Consider the following 15673-nt stretch of genomic DNA (forward strand, 5'->3'; position numbering starts at 1 on the left):
TTTTGAACATTATGTACCTTTTTAACCAGTGAACATAGAAATAAAATCTATATCACATTCGTACCTTATTGAGAAATTACGAATATAAGTTTTTTGTTTTTTATATATTACGTCGTCATTTTAATCCGATCGTTACATATGATATATGAATATTTCTGGCTTGGCTGTAGCTACATTTCACGATTTTTAAATTAGACGTAACATTCCATGCCCGACTTCTGATATATGGGATCATTCTCCAAAATCTGAAAAATATTCATTCTCCAATCTCTAAAAATAAATAAAAATATTAAAAGAATGGTTAATTCATCATAAAGTAAATTTATCACATTTTATAAAAATTAGTATAAACATTTTTGAAAATTGTTAAAAAATAAACATGCAAGTAGTTGTATGGAAAAAGCATAAAAACATTTTTATAAAATTTAGCAAAACACTTTAATTTTTCATAGATTTTTGTAAACTAAAATGTTTATTTTTTATGTACCTACGTGATTTACGTTATTAATTAATAGAATTCTGAATAAAATGATATTTCTTTTGTTAAGATAGGGAGTAGGATGCAATTTTTGTATTGTAAATAAATTTAAAAAAAATTTTTTTCGATACACTCTAATGTATATTCCAAAAACGATTTTCCTTTTTTAGTTTAATTTGTTAAAGTCCTTTCTAATAAGTCCTATACTTAATAATACATATTCCCAGATATTCTTTTTTAGTTTATTTTGTCTGTGGAATCTTATATAAATATCATATTTAAAACACACAAGTTTGAATGGAATATAGGAGTTATTAGAAAGGACTTTAACCTATTTAATTTTAGTTGTATTTAGTTAGATCGAGGTCTTTTGTGCTGTGTTTTTATTTATGTTTATCAATTTTTATATATATTAATGTTAATGGAATATTAATGCATTAATTTTATTGCTTATTTAACGCTAATGTAAAATTAATGCACTAAATTAAGATATATTTAATGTTAGTGCAAAATAAATGCATTAATTTCAAAAATATTTAATGTTAATTAAAATTAATGCATTAAATTCAAAACTATTTAATGTTAATGGAAATTTAATGCATTAAATTTTAGAAATTTAATGTTAATGCAATAATTTTTACATTAAATTAATTTTTTTTAATTTAATGTTAATGCAAAATTAATGGAAATCAAACATAAACAAATTATTCTTAGAAAATTAAGTAACAATAAAACAATTTCAAATTTAAATTAATGTATTAACTTTGTTACTACTACAATCAATATTTGTGGAAATTTTATATAAGTGCTTTTGAATAAACTAACAAAGATCCTTTTGGATATTCTAAAAAATATTTTGAAACAGATATCAATTGCATTTAATGAAGAATACATTCGATATTTTATGCCATCAAAATAAATCACGATTTCTGTTGGTTCTAATATTGTACAAGAAATTAAAAACAACAGCTGAATTTTAAGGCTTGTTTGATATTTTTCCATCAATTCTTCTTCACAGGCGGCTACTGTGTTTCCATCCATAAAAAAAGCTTCGATGAGAGTCTCGTATGGTAAATCTAGTTCATATTCTTTCCATTTGAAACATTAAACGTTTTTGTTGACGGTACCAAAAGACTGAAACTGAAAAAATAATAATACAACGACCAAAGTAATAGCAAAATTATTTTTAAAGTTATTTTAGATAAAATAAACACTTACATTCTATTATGTTATCCACTAGCATTTTGTACCCGGCGTTGCCTGAGATTTTAAATGATTTATAATATTAAATCTATAGATCAATTCATATTGCCTTTGCTTTTTACTCCTGAAATTAATATGTCGAAATTAAAATCTACATTCAAGCTATATAATTGAGAACAACTTTCACAAAATTTACCAAAACCACACATTTTCTACCTTTTAAAAATTCTTTGGTTTTGAGTAGTAAAAAATTGCCTTTAAAACTAGCAACAAAGCAATAAAAAATATTAATACTTAAGATTTTATTTTACTCAATGTAGTAAGGTTTAATTACATATCTACATAAAATTTTGACAGATCATACTACTAGTGTGCTAGTGTGAAGGGGCTTTAAAATAAATATTTATTGATGTAGAGAAAAAGTGTGTATTAATTTTTCATACCCGTGAAGTTAACAAACTTTGTGGCAAACTTTTTTGTTTTTCACTCATTTTGCAGAGAGAATAAATAAAAATCCTCTCTGAGAAATATGTGCAGACGAAAATTGAGTGTTTTCGGCTTTGCAGACACAATTTTCAGTGCTGCCAAGTTATTGTACATAAATTTAGTACAAAATTCATATATAATTATGTGTTGTACGTCAATTTACACTGAATATCCACTCTTCTTCTTTTTTTGAACATAGGAGAGGATTTTCGGCTTTTAACAAACTTTTCATATATTTTCAACAAACTTTATATGTGAACTAAAATTATTTAAAACAAAAACTAACAATTATTAAATATAATCATAAATAAATACATTTATAAGTTAGAGCCAAAAAGTAATATTTGATTTTAATTTTGTTATTGTTCAAAATAACTTACAATTGTTAAAAATAATAAGAAAAAAATATTTTTTGATCATAAGGGTCCAATTTTTACTTTGTGCCAAAAATCGTAATATGGGGATCTATAGAGGGAGGTCCGGCCAACATTTCCTCATATTTAGTTTTCACGTTTACAGATAGGCATCGGAACAAAATTTTCAAAAAACTGTTTTTGGACAAAATCATTCAATTTGTTTTTGGACCATAAGGTAGGGTGGTCCGGCCTACATTTCCTCATATTTAGTTTTCATGTTTACAGATAGGCCTCCGAACAAAATTTTCAAAAAACTGTTTTTGGACAAAATCACTCACAAAATTTTTTCTGCATTACATTTTAATATACGAGTGATTAACATTGTATATGAGAACAGAAAATTATAATATAAAAAAATCAAGTGTGCTGTAATTTAATCAACAAAAAATTTTTCATTTATCGAAAAATATTTTTTGGATCAACATTTTTTCAATGTTTAGATGAATTTTAAGCAACATTTGTTGCTTAAAATTAGGAACATGATCTAGTAATGATTGGAGTGGCCTTATGCTTATGAATGAATTTGTAGAAACATGTATTTGGGTAGCATTTTTTAAAAAAACATACATATTTAGATACTTCTTAATACACATGTATTTTAAATAGAAAGTTGTTGTAGAGATTTTTTGATATACTTGTGTTCCAGCTAGGAAGGTGCTGTAGAAACAATTTTACTTACTAGGTATATCGGGAAGAATGTAGGAATAGCTACTTTTCCATACACAAGTATATTATTAAAAAAGTATAATCTACACACAATATCGCAAACCAAGTATATCAGTTAGTGTGTCATTTTCAAGCGGCCATACCCTGTGTAAAGTAAGCCAGAGTGTGTGTAAGTTTGTAAGCACTTTCGAATACAAAATAAGCAACACAATATCAATGTAGTAAGCTATAAATTTTCTGTTGGGAATTTTATAAAATTTATATTTTTTAAATACACTATTGTGAAGGGTGTATATAGCTCTCTTACTTGTTTCAGTTAAAACAGTTGAAATAATCTAAATAAGTTGCAAAAAATAGAAATAGAATAGAAAAACTCCAGAAAAAATACATAGTTTTCCACACAACCCATGAGGTACTATGCGATGTGCGTTGCCAATTATTTAATATGGCTGGCATCCCCAATAGGCCTAAATACCATATTTGTTTACAATTGCATTGCATTGTTATCACAGATATTGCTACAATATATGTACATATGACTATTTATGTGAATAATAGATTTATACAAGTTATCAATAAGACGGTTAACCTCTTTATAAAATTTAATATTTACATAATAATTATTAATTCGTTTAATATCTATATTGACAATATATTTTGTTCAATAATTTTGCAACGATCAGATTCACTATTCTTATGTTTATGTGCGCAATTTGAACAAATATAATATTCGCAGTCATTGCATACACAAATATCCTCATTTTTTCTGTTAAAACCTCCACAATGGCAACAAAATCTTGTTTTGTCACCTTGATGCTTCAACAACAATTTTTTCATATCATTTCTAAAAATATTTGGTTGATTTAATTTTATTAAAGGTTCATTTTTTAGAATTTTAGAAGCATACATTAAAACAAATATTCCACAACTAGAACCATCATTTTGCAAATCTCTTTCCAGTATTGGTCGGTATTGCCATAAACTTTTGTTATTTTCAAACGTGCTTATAAAACAATTATAAAGCCGTTTTCCTTCACCTTCACTTGGTAATGAATTTACATATATAAATTCATGTGAAGAGAATTTAAGAACACATAAAGTGTAATGACCTGAACACAAAATAGGTATAAATATTAATTCAGGTTGATTTTGTATATATAAATTCAACTTGTCAAACTGTATATTATTAGTCTGACAAGGTAAACAATAGCAATCAATTAATCTACTTTCTTTTATTACCGCTAAAAGGCAAGCGTCTAAAACGAAATTTGTTAATTGTTCCATATTGTTTAATGAATCCCAATCGGATGTTTCTAAATAATCATAATACCCCATATTAATTGTATCTGTGGTATTATTAATTTCAGAAAAAAGTAAATCAAATTTGAAAAGAAAGAACGATTCTCTCTTAATCAATGTTTTTCCAAATTTTGATTTTATTTTGTTCTTTTTTATAGAAGTTTTTTTAGGTTTTTCAATATTTTTAAGAATATTTGAAATTTTTTTGCTTTCCTTCGCAGCAAGCAACATTTTAGGTCGAATATTTTTCTTTTTCTTTGGGTCTGTTTTTCCCCATTGCTCTTCGGGATCAGATTCAAAACTATGTTTTGAATAACTATGATCCGTTTCTATTAACTCAACACTTAAAGCTTGAGAGTTATCTATTTTTTTTTCAATAGGTGTTGAGGTAATATATGAATGTTCTTTTCGTTGTGAGCTTTGAACATCAACTACATTATATTCATTTAAACTTGTGAGTGTATCCTCAATTTCTTTGTCCATTATACCAAACATCTTGTATTTATAACGTAGTTCTTTTAAAGAACTTAAATAGCTTATTCTCATTGTATTAACAAAGACATCGGCTCTCACAGATTTTTCAGGTAAAATTATATTTTTTTGCAAAAAGTAGGTAAATTCTACTGGAGCATTGCTTATATGTTCTCCTGATGGATCAACGTGAATACCCATAACATTTGTCCAAAGAACAATAAAAGCGCCCCAGCAAAAACTTGGTAATGGCAAGTCATTACATAAGTACTTACATTGTAATGACTACAACATACCATTTGAATTACTTAGAAGTTATCTAGTAATTACTTACTTTTATTCTGATGTATAAGTACTTACTTATACTGTATGTACCAAGATTTGTAATGAAAATGGTGCTAACAAAATTCGCTCAAAAGAATTGTAAAAACTCAGTATTATTTATGTAAATTAACATAAAAATTAATACTAATAAGTTAAGGATAGTTGTTTATTCGGTTACATGAGTAGTAGATTCAAATTGAAAATATAAAAGCAATACAATCCTTAAATTAAAAAAAAACTCTAAATATTATTTCCTCATCTAGCTAAAAACTGTCATATGTCTTGTTATAAATATATTGATTATATATTGACTTCATACTTGGCTATATATGAAAAATTTTACCACATCAATATATTTCATTCCATGCATATGGTCCATATGTAATCTGTTTTTGCTGGATTATAAAATAGTGTTATAAAAAGTCCTTTATTTAACTTGCTCGGCTATGCCATGTTTTTTTTAAAAAAATATAATTTTATAAAGAATTTAAAAATTATTTTTGAAAAGTATCCTGAGAAAATTACGTGTTGTGACAAAAATTTTAATATTAAAATATTAAAAAAATTAAAAAATAAAATATAGTGTAATTAATAAAATAAAAGAAATATACCAAGTGAAGATTCGCAAATACATATAAATAAAGTAAGTTCAATTGTTCAATTATGCTCAGTAAACGACAATTTAAAAGAAATGTTAAAAAACAAAAAGAAGATATTTTAAAATTTTTAAATGCACCCCATATTATTACGCCCATTGCTACTGTTTCAAATGACTCCTCTTTATTGCCTAATGAAACAGAAAACTGTACTGACTCTTCTGATTCTTATGATCTTGAACTATCTACAATATCTCCATTGCATTCTGCTGAAACATTGGCTCAAAAATTAAAAGATTGGATCATTGTGCACAAACCAACAGTCGAGTGTACTCAACATTTACTAAAAATATTGAAATCCGAGAATTTAAGTGTACCTAGTTCAGTTCAGGGCCTTTTAGGTAAAAATGATCAATGCAACGAACGAACAACATCTCCCGGAAAATATATACATATTGGTCTGAAGAAACAACTCGGAAAAATAACATGGTTATTAGAAAAACGGAAAATAGAAGAAGTTTCAATTGACATTGGCATTGATGGATTGCCTATCTTTAAAAGCTCAGCTATTGGTTTATGGCCAATATTAGGCCGTTTGGTAAATATTCCAGAGTGTAGTGTTTTTCTGATAGGTTGTTATGTTGGCAAACAGAAACCAGTAGATGTTAATTGCTATTTGCATGATTTTGTTTCTGAATTCATGGAATTGAAGGAAGAAGGATTTGAATATAATGGAAAAAAGCTTAAAGTTAAAATACGAGCATTCATCTGTGACGCTCCAGCAAAAGCTTTTATATGTGGAATCAAAGGACATATGTCTCTGATTGGATGTCCTAGATGTATACAGATTGGATCAAGAATAGATAATGTAAACACGTTTTTAACAAGTGTTGGTGAAAAAAGAAGTGATGTAGATTTTCAACTTCGAACATTCAAAGATTTTCATCAACCAATGCATTTAGAGTTCCAAATGAAACTAGAAACTCTAGGTATTAAAATGGTGTCTCAATTCCTAATTGACTCAATGCACCTCATTGATCTTGGTTTAACTAAGAAAATATTGACGTCTTTGATAAACAAAAAGACTATTAACCCGGTATCACAATCTTCAATCCAATTAATATCAGAGAATCTTGTTACATTAAGTGATCATATACCACGTTAATTCTCCAGAAAGCCGAGAAGTTTATCCGAGATTTCACGATGGAAAGCCACCGAATTTAGGCAATTCGTGTTATACACGGGTATCGTGGTTTTAAAAGATAATGTTCCAAGCGAGATTTATGACCATTTTCTGTTAATACATTGTGCTTATAGAATTTTAATAACTTCTGTTGACAAAGCAAATATTGAAAAAGCCGAATGCATGATCAAGGAAATTGTGGAAACATTTCCAGTAATTTACGGCAGATTGAGTGTAACTTATAATGTTCACAATTTGTTACACCTTGTAGATTGTGTACAAGAATTTGGCAAATTGGATTCATTTTCAGCCTACAGTTTTGAAAGTTATATGTATAAAATAAAAAGAAGTTTAACAAGTAAGAGTGCTATATTCAGCTGTGCCGAATCTTATTTACCCTTCACCATAGTGTATTTTAAACATAATTGATCTTACAGTCTAGTTAATAAAAACATTAAAAAAATTTGAGTCGATTTAAGCCGAATGTTTCGGCGGCGGCTCAAGCAACTAAATATAGTTCGGCGGCGGCTAAGCTCCGACTCGAAGCCGGTCGACTTCGACCTCTGATTCATTGCTGGTAAACATTGACGAGACGTAGATTTTGTTTTTGTTTATCGTAAAAAAAATTGTTTTAAAAAGCACTTGGAAAAAATTTGTGTTAGTTTTAAATTTCAAAAAAGTTTTAAATTTGCATAAAAATTATTGTACAATAACTCACAATCTACTCTCATATAATTGAAAACGTTTTAAATACTTTTTTCTATTCATCAAAAAATATATTTGCAAAACAAAAGGGAAAATTATTTTATTTTAACAAAAAATGCAAATCATATTTTTTTGCTGTGTATACTTTGTATGTTTGAATTCCAAACATACAAAAAAATACACAGCTGAATAAAACCAAATACATCTACACCCACGTGTACATATTTTTCTATGTACAGTGTTTTTGTTGCTTTTTTAACAATTTTTTGATGAAATTTTCAGAGGTTGTCTCGGATTTTTGCTCATATCTCCGTTATTTACCGACCGATTTTACTGATTTTAAATAGCGATCTTCTCGAAAGCATGTCTAATAGAATTATTGAAGATTCAGACATCGCCGATATCTGGGGTCCTCTAAAAACTGATTTCAACAGACAGACAGACAGACGGACATGGCTTAATCGACTCCGCTATCTATAAGGATCAAGAATATATATACTTTATAGGGTCTGAAAATTATATTATAGAAATTACAAACGGAATGACAAACTTATATATACCCTTCTCACGAAAGTGAAGGGTATAAAAATGCCAAAGCATTTAACTCAACAATTACATAATATGTTTTATGAAGATTCTATTATTCTCCCAGTGCCATTTCAAGGCTTCAAATTCAAAAATGGTAATATAAAAGCTTTTGTTAATTCTAAAGGATATTTTTCAAGCTGCTCTCCAGACAATGTCTGCTTAATGAAGAACAAACTATTTTTAAAAATAACACGGATTTTAAACAAAGACTTATTTGTTGCCAAAAGCTTTTTAAATGTTGAGAATTTTTTCAACTCCCCATTGAATTCGACTTATCTCGATATAGTTTTTGCACAAAATATATTGACTGAAGAAGGAACATATAATTTAAAAGACATTCTTGCAAAAGTTGTGCAACTTCCTTGTAATAATGGATTTGTATTAATTCCAGAACTACACGGTTGCTGAAAATATTTTATCAAATTATAAAAATGTCAAAACAAAAGAAATTAAAACTAAATGAAACAACTGATGGTATACTGGCCGATATATTATCAAAAGTAACTAATATTCAAGAAGAAGTGAAAGAAATTAAAGGTTAGTATATGAGAGCTATTTATATTTTAACAATTACTTATCAAGAATATTAAATAATAACTTTAAAATTTATTAATTTAGCACACATCATACAAAACAAAAGTGAATCAACAAATCAAAATCATCTTATTGGTAAGTTAAATACCAATATACATATATTGATTTTGACATTCCGTTTATAACACCTAAACGGCCTAAACGAAATAGGCAAAATCAGCCCAGCATTTGAAAATTACAATATTTTAATGTTGGGTATATAAAATTCGCTATAATCCAATATAACACTCTTACTTGTCAATATTTATGTTTTTTCAGATAAAATTGTTAATCAAAATCTAAATGTTGGAAACATTTTGGCGGAACAAACTGTGGCACTCAAATCAACAATAACTTCTCTTTGGAACAATCCAAAACATTTAGAGCGTTTTCCAATAGAAACCGATGATGCATTACAAGATTGGGAAAATTACATAAATGATGAAAATAAAAGTGGAATGGTACGTATTTTTAAATTTTTAAATAATATAAATAAAACCATTTATATGTATGTATCTCTTTCATTTAGATTCATGCGGTAAAAAGCATCGTTGGTAAATCTGGTTTAAGAAAAAATTTAAAATTGGTTTTAAGTCCCAATTTAATAACTAATTACAATTTGCACGGTAGCCACACAAAAAAGAGACTTTACAATTATTCTAAGATAATGGATGTTTTTTTACGTAAGTATGATCAATAGCTTTTTCCTTGATTACTTTTCTCAATTCATTAACAAATAATTCAATTATAATCTTACTTTTTATATTTTAGACGCCACCGTAAACCCTAATGATCTTCATACTTTTGAAGATGATATGAGAAAAGCCATCAAGGATATCAAAAATCGCCATTTTAAAAATGCCAGCTTGAAAAGAAAAAATGCCACAAGTACTGAGAACAACTAAAAATATTAAAGTTTTAATTAATATTAAATATTCACGATGTTCAATGCAAATGTTTAAAACCCATATTGTAAAATATTTTTAGATGAAATGTAAAAGAACTCTTAACATTTAATTTAGTTTTTTGCTCTTTGATTAAGTTTTTTATGTTTTATGTTAATTGTTTTACATTTGTATATATGAATATAAATAAACCTTTTGATTCAAAATAAAATCCATTTTATTAGAACTACATATTTTGGAACTTACATTTCAATAGTGATTGGTGACATTTAAAGTAACTAGTTCATTTAGTTATTACTAACTATGACTTCTTTAATTCATTACGATGAAGAAATTATTATGTCCTTACATGTAATTAGTCATTTTGGTGACATCAAAGTAATACCTTATTTAAGTCACTACTTGTAAGCTTAAGTTGTAAGTACTTGCCTCCAATGACATCACCATGTTAAAATAATGAGTGAAAATGCCAATGTATAAGTAGTGAATAGTAATTATTTTAGCATTTTAACTCATTACTTGGTAATGAAAGTTTTTGCTGGGGCAGTATTTGTTTAATATATACGTACAAATTTGATCATTACGATATTTATTTAGTTCATGACCCATATTTATATTTTTAATATCGGTTTCAACTTCATTATAGATTGTAAGAAACATTTTTCGGAATGGACTACTAGCCGCAATAGATTCTAATGGATCTATTTTTTCATTTTCTGAAATAATATAGTTCTTTTTTCTGTTTTTCTTATTTTCTTCTTCTTTTATTAAAAATTGTGTCAATACTTTAAGGCTTTTTTCCAAATTATGACATTTATATGGCGTAAGTAAAACAATGAAGATATGTTTAAACCATTCTTGACACTCTTTAATAGTAGTGAAATTATATGCTGCTATGAAGGCATTCTTTAATAAAGGCCTTAACACATGATTTCTACCCAATCTAGCGTCCAAATCCTTGCACATGATGTGAATATAATGACATTTACACCATTGCAATATAACAAAATTGGGTTTAATTTTGGGATTCAATTCGAAATCATTTAGAAATTTTGCACAAGTATTCAGATACTCTACCATATTTTGGTTGTTAAAGCTTTGCAACACAGCTCCATATAATGCTGCGCTGACATCAGTACAGACTCTTTTAATTTTTGGCGGTTTGAACTGAAATTTCACACCATACTCTTTCAAATTTGATTTTAAGTAATCTATATAATTCGAAATTTCTTTTTTTGAGTGTCCTGAAAGAATTGCTTCTGCAATAGGCAGAATTTTTTTCAGTTTTCTGATTCGTATAACTATTTTATAACTTAGAATTCTTTTGTGAGCACATGCTAAAGTTTTCACGCTTTCACCTGAAGCATCGATATGCAATGTAAAATTCGAATCTTTAAGGATTTCAATATTGGATGATATTGTCTCAAACGTATATCTTTCCCATGTATAAACTGTAAAGGGAGAAGCAAGTCTATGAATATAATTCTTATAGGGGCCCATTTGCATCAAATAAAGAGCAACAAATGGATCTCTATCATAATATTTCGCCACATTGGCCTCAGATTTTAATTTTCAAAAAGTTTCTAAATTTTGGATATTTTGAAAATTTCCTTTTTCCGCAATATCGTCTAAAGCTACCAATATTTGTTTTTGTTTAAACAAATATGGCACATCTTCTTTTATTTTACTTTTAAATACATGTCTTTTTACACCTCTCATTTGACCAACGTGAATTTCATCTTCTGCATGATGTAACTCATTTGTTCTATAAACGGTTACATTTCCTTGAGAAGTTACGTCAAATCGAAAGGTAGTGCAATCGTTAAATTTACAATATGCATATATTAATGTTTTTTCAAAACAAAACTTTATGTTGTAGAAACATAAAATACAAACATTATTATACTTTAAATATTCTTCTCTTATCAAATCTTCGAGAAGCTTTTTTTTCGTAATTTTATCCATATACTCATTATTTACAGTTTTTAAACTAACAAGAAAAGAACAATCGAAAATATTATTCTTAAATAGTCGTTTAGGTTTTGTACTTTTTGATTTTGTACGTATTACATTTCTATTGCATTTTTCTTTTGGATTAGGACTTTTTCTATATTTTAAAAAATCTGATTTATTTGTGGAATCTCCTGTTATTTCAAATGGTCCAAGGGTTACATCCCTTCTATTATTTTTACACTGTTTTTTTATGGAACAATCCTGCTCTTTATAACACTGTACAGTTCCTACAGAAATTTCTTCCTTATGCAGTTTTTTTTCAGATTGAAGCTCATTTAAAATTTCTTTTAAATAAGCTTTAATTTCATTTAGGTTGGATTCATTACTAGAGGAAAATTCATTCAAAATTATAATTTTTTCCATCGAATTTTTTAAATCGCAAGCTATTAAACTAAATTCTTGAACGAAACCTTCACACAATTTTTTAAATGAATCATGTGGGACTTCATTAAGATTTTTATTTAATTTAGCGTCTAAAATGGTATTCAACATTAATTCCAACTCTGTTTTATTAGATGTATTTTTGAAATCAACAACATTTTCAATTTCATTTACAACATCATTGTGGGAAACAAAATCCTCAACACTAATAATTCTATTAACCGAAGAATGACTGTTGATATTTTTTGTTTCATTTAAATTTGTATTTGCTGTTTCTAAACTTTCAGAGTCAGACAGCAAAGCAGATATATAATTTTGCTCCATTGGAAAACTTTCCAATTCTAAGTAATTTATGCTTTCCAAAAGCTTTTTTTCATCATTTTCTAAATACGAACTTTCTATATTTTCTGATATTAAATCAGTAGCAACCGCATTTCTAATTTCTATACTGTTACCTTCAGAATGTAAATTTTTTATATTTTCTGACATTCTAACATCAGTTACCTCATTTCTACTTTTTAAAATACGTTTGGCAATAGTAGATATGCGTTTGGAATTTTGTTACATTTACTTCTTTTTTTATTCAAAGAATCTATAACAGTTCGAAAGAACTTTTCATTTTGTTTTGAATAACTACTCAAATTTTCCAAACATGAAAAGTCTTTAATAACATTAAATATATCTAAATAACTTATTCTAAAATTCATTATTCCCTAAAAGAAAAAAAAACAATAATAAAAAAGACAGCAATATATTAATTATTAATTTATTTATTTATTTTGAAAAACTTAGCATAATACTTAAAAATAAAAAACTTTTTTTCATAATTAAATGAATTATAATAAATCACACATGATTGTAAATGACCATGACATTCATCTTGGATTTTTAATTCACCACATTTAATGGATTTTTCATATTAATAATAATATATAAAAATAAATATAAAAATAAACATACATTAAATCTGGAGGCACATCAAAATTCCCTGCAAAGAAAAAATAACGTATATAATATTTAATGATTAAAAGGTTTAAAAAATAGTCGTTAAAAAAGTCTTACAAGTTGTTAAAGTAGTAAATATTGTTAAAAAAGTAAAATTTAAAAATCAATAAAATTTATATAAATTTGGAAAAAATGTCCGACTTTTTGATTTTTTAGATTGTTCTACGTTTTTTTAATATTTTTACTTTTTTCAACACAAACGATACTTTGATGCCTTACTGATGACTGATTCAATTCGGAAAGGTGCCATAATGCTATTTATATGAACCGCTATACTGTCTAAATTAATTTGAACGTTTTTTTCCACATTTACTCTAAATTTGTTAGAATTACGTTAATTTAAATTCATGTGCGCTATGCATTTAAGGGCTAAATTCATGTTTCTAGGTTTAATATTATTAAAAAAAAGTACAAAAGAGTTGCCTTTAATAGGTCCTCTACATTCTTAATTTATGTTTCTGGGTTTAATATAATAGAACAAAAAATACTAAAATGTTTATAGGTTCTTATTTACTCCGGGATCTACATACTTATATACATGTTTCTAGGTTCAATATTATTAAAAAATCGAAAAGTACCACTTAATGAATGGAAAAGTACCAACTGGTGGCCTTTATTAGGTTCTACGGGCTATACGTGCTTAATTTTATGTTTCTAGATTCAATATTATAGAAATCTCAAAAAGTACCAGTTAAAGAACTAAAAAGTACCAAATTGTCCCCTATATAGGTTCTTATTAAAGGCCTGAACAAGACAACAACAATTTGTTAAAAAAAAATTCGTGTTTTTTTACAAATTGTCGCCTTATTGTTGTCTTGTGCAGGCATTTAGTTCTTATTTACTCCGGGTTCTACATACTTAATGTTTCTAGGTTTAATATTATTAAAAAAAATCAAAAAGTACCAGTTAATGAACCAAAAATTGCCAAAAAGTGGCCTTTAATAGCTTCTATACATGCTTAATTTTATGTTTCTAGGTCGAATATTATAGAAAACTCAAAAAGTCATATGAAATCCAAAAAGTTACAAACAAAACAAAATCGACTTTTCGCTTCTCCAGAAAAATTTGTCAAGGGCTTTTTGGATTTCATATGACGATATAAGAAATGCTACTCACAAGTTCTTATTAATATTTTTCTTGCCCGTCCTATTCTTCCAGCGCCAATGATCTCTGGAAATAAATAAAAAGTTAATAAATAATAAATTAAACCAAACATTTGCTTACCTCTCCAACAAGCACAAAATTCAGCCATGAAATAAAAATTTAACAGTGATGCCTGCTTACAAAATATTTAGTACTAAATAATGTTATCAAATAAAATTTGTTAATGGTAGGGAATACATTTTCTTTGTAAGTCGACTTTTCCATCATGATGTTCGACTTTTACAAAAATACAACCTTGTAAAAAGTAATGCCAAGTTATTTTTAGAATAGAATGGTTATGTACTTGCGCGAATAGACTTCATTCCATTTAAATCATTTGAAGATGGCGGTAAGTACTTTATTGCTCTTAATTTGAACGAAGATTTCTTAGAAATCTTATTTCAAATTTAGAGTTTGGAATTTAGTTTTTATATATTTCTTTTTTTTTAATTATTTCTTCAGTGCATCAACAAGTGCCCATATTGTAACATGGCCATTAAAGTCAATTTTAAGAAGTCCAATATTCGGCCGATACATCCGGGCTATCTGGCTACTCCGGCCCAGCAACCGGGTCATTATACAGGATACTCAGGCCCACCGGCCCAGCAACAGGTCTACCCAGCCCAGCAACAGGTCTACCCAGCCCAGCAACAGGTCTACCCAGCCCAGCAACAAGGCTACCTGGCCCAGCAACAGGGCTACCCGGCACAGCAACAGGGCTACCAGGCTCAGCAACATGGCTACCCAGCCCAACAACCGGCTATCCAGCCCAACAGCCCGGTTATCCGGCCAAGCAACCCGGCTATCCGGCCCAGCAACCCGGCTATCCGGCCAGCAACCCGGCTACTCAGCAGCCAGCCGGCAGCCCCACCACCAGCAACTGTAACAGCACCTGTAACAGCCCTAGCAACACCCCCAGCAAACCCATCGACATCAAAACCCAACGAAAGCTAAATACACATGTTTTGTTTTTGTTTTTTTTTTCTTTTATATATTGTGTTTGAGTTGTTTTTATGTTGTTTTTTTAGATATAAGTTTAAATTGTTTTTTGTGTTGTATTTTTATGAAGTTTTTTAAATATAATTTGTGTTTTTTTTTTCAATATATTTTTGATCGTTATTTTTGAGGGTTCTAGCCATAGAGTATATAGAGCGGAAACTCTGCTGTCAAGGACCTAAGTCTGTTGTCAAAAACCTAAGTCGTCTGAATGTAGTAGTAGAACAACTTATGGTAGTATT

At 28.0% G+C, this 15673-nt stretch overlaps 2 protein-coding genes across 2 annotated transcripts in view; both read left to right on the forward strand.

The window, feature by feature from the left end:
- LOC124421340 overlaps positions 1-9981 on the forward strand; it is a 33701-nt gene extending 23720 nt beyond the window's left edge. The window contains exons 2-6 of the mRNA XM_046956367.1: positions 8807-8952; positions 9034-9084; positions 9268-9449; positions 9518-9671; positions 9760-9981. Coding sequence (XP_046812323.1) covers positions 8847-8952; positions 9034-9084; positions 9268-9449; positions 9518-9671; positions 9760-9893 — 627 coding nt within the window. The 5' untranslated portion in view covers positions 8807-8846 and the 3' untranslated portion in view covers positions 9894-9981. The remainder of the gene's footprint in view (positions 1-8806; positions 8953-9033; positions 9085-9267; positions 9450-9517; positions 9672-9759) is intronic.
- A 2806-nt stretch (positions 9982-12787) lies between these two features.
- On the forward strand, positions 12788-15389 carry LOC124420238 (calcium-binding protein P-like). Its single transcript, XM_046952496.1, has 2 exons — positions 12788-14784; positions 14898-15389. The coding sequence occupies exons 1-2, from the start codon at positions 14779-14781 to the stop codon at positions 15387-15389; spliced, it is 498 nt and encodes a 165-aa protein (XP_046808452.1). The 5' UTR covers positions 12788-14778.
- Positions 15390-15673: the final 284 nt, after the last annotated feature.

This window comes from Lucilia cuprina, chromosome X (genome assembly GCF_022045245.1).
Source record: "Lucilia cuprina isolate Lc7/37 chromosome X, ASM2204524v1, whole genome shotgun sequence".
NCBI classification, from domain to species: Eukaryota; Metazoa; Arthropoda; class Insecta; order Diptera; family Calliphoridae; genus Lucilia; species Lucilia cuprina.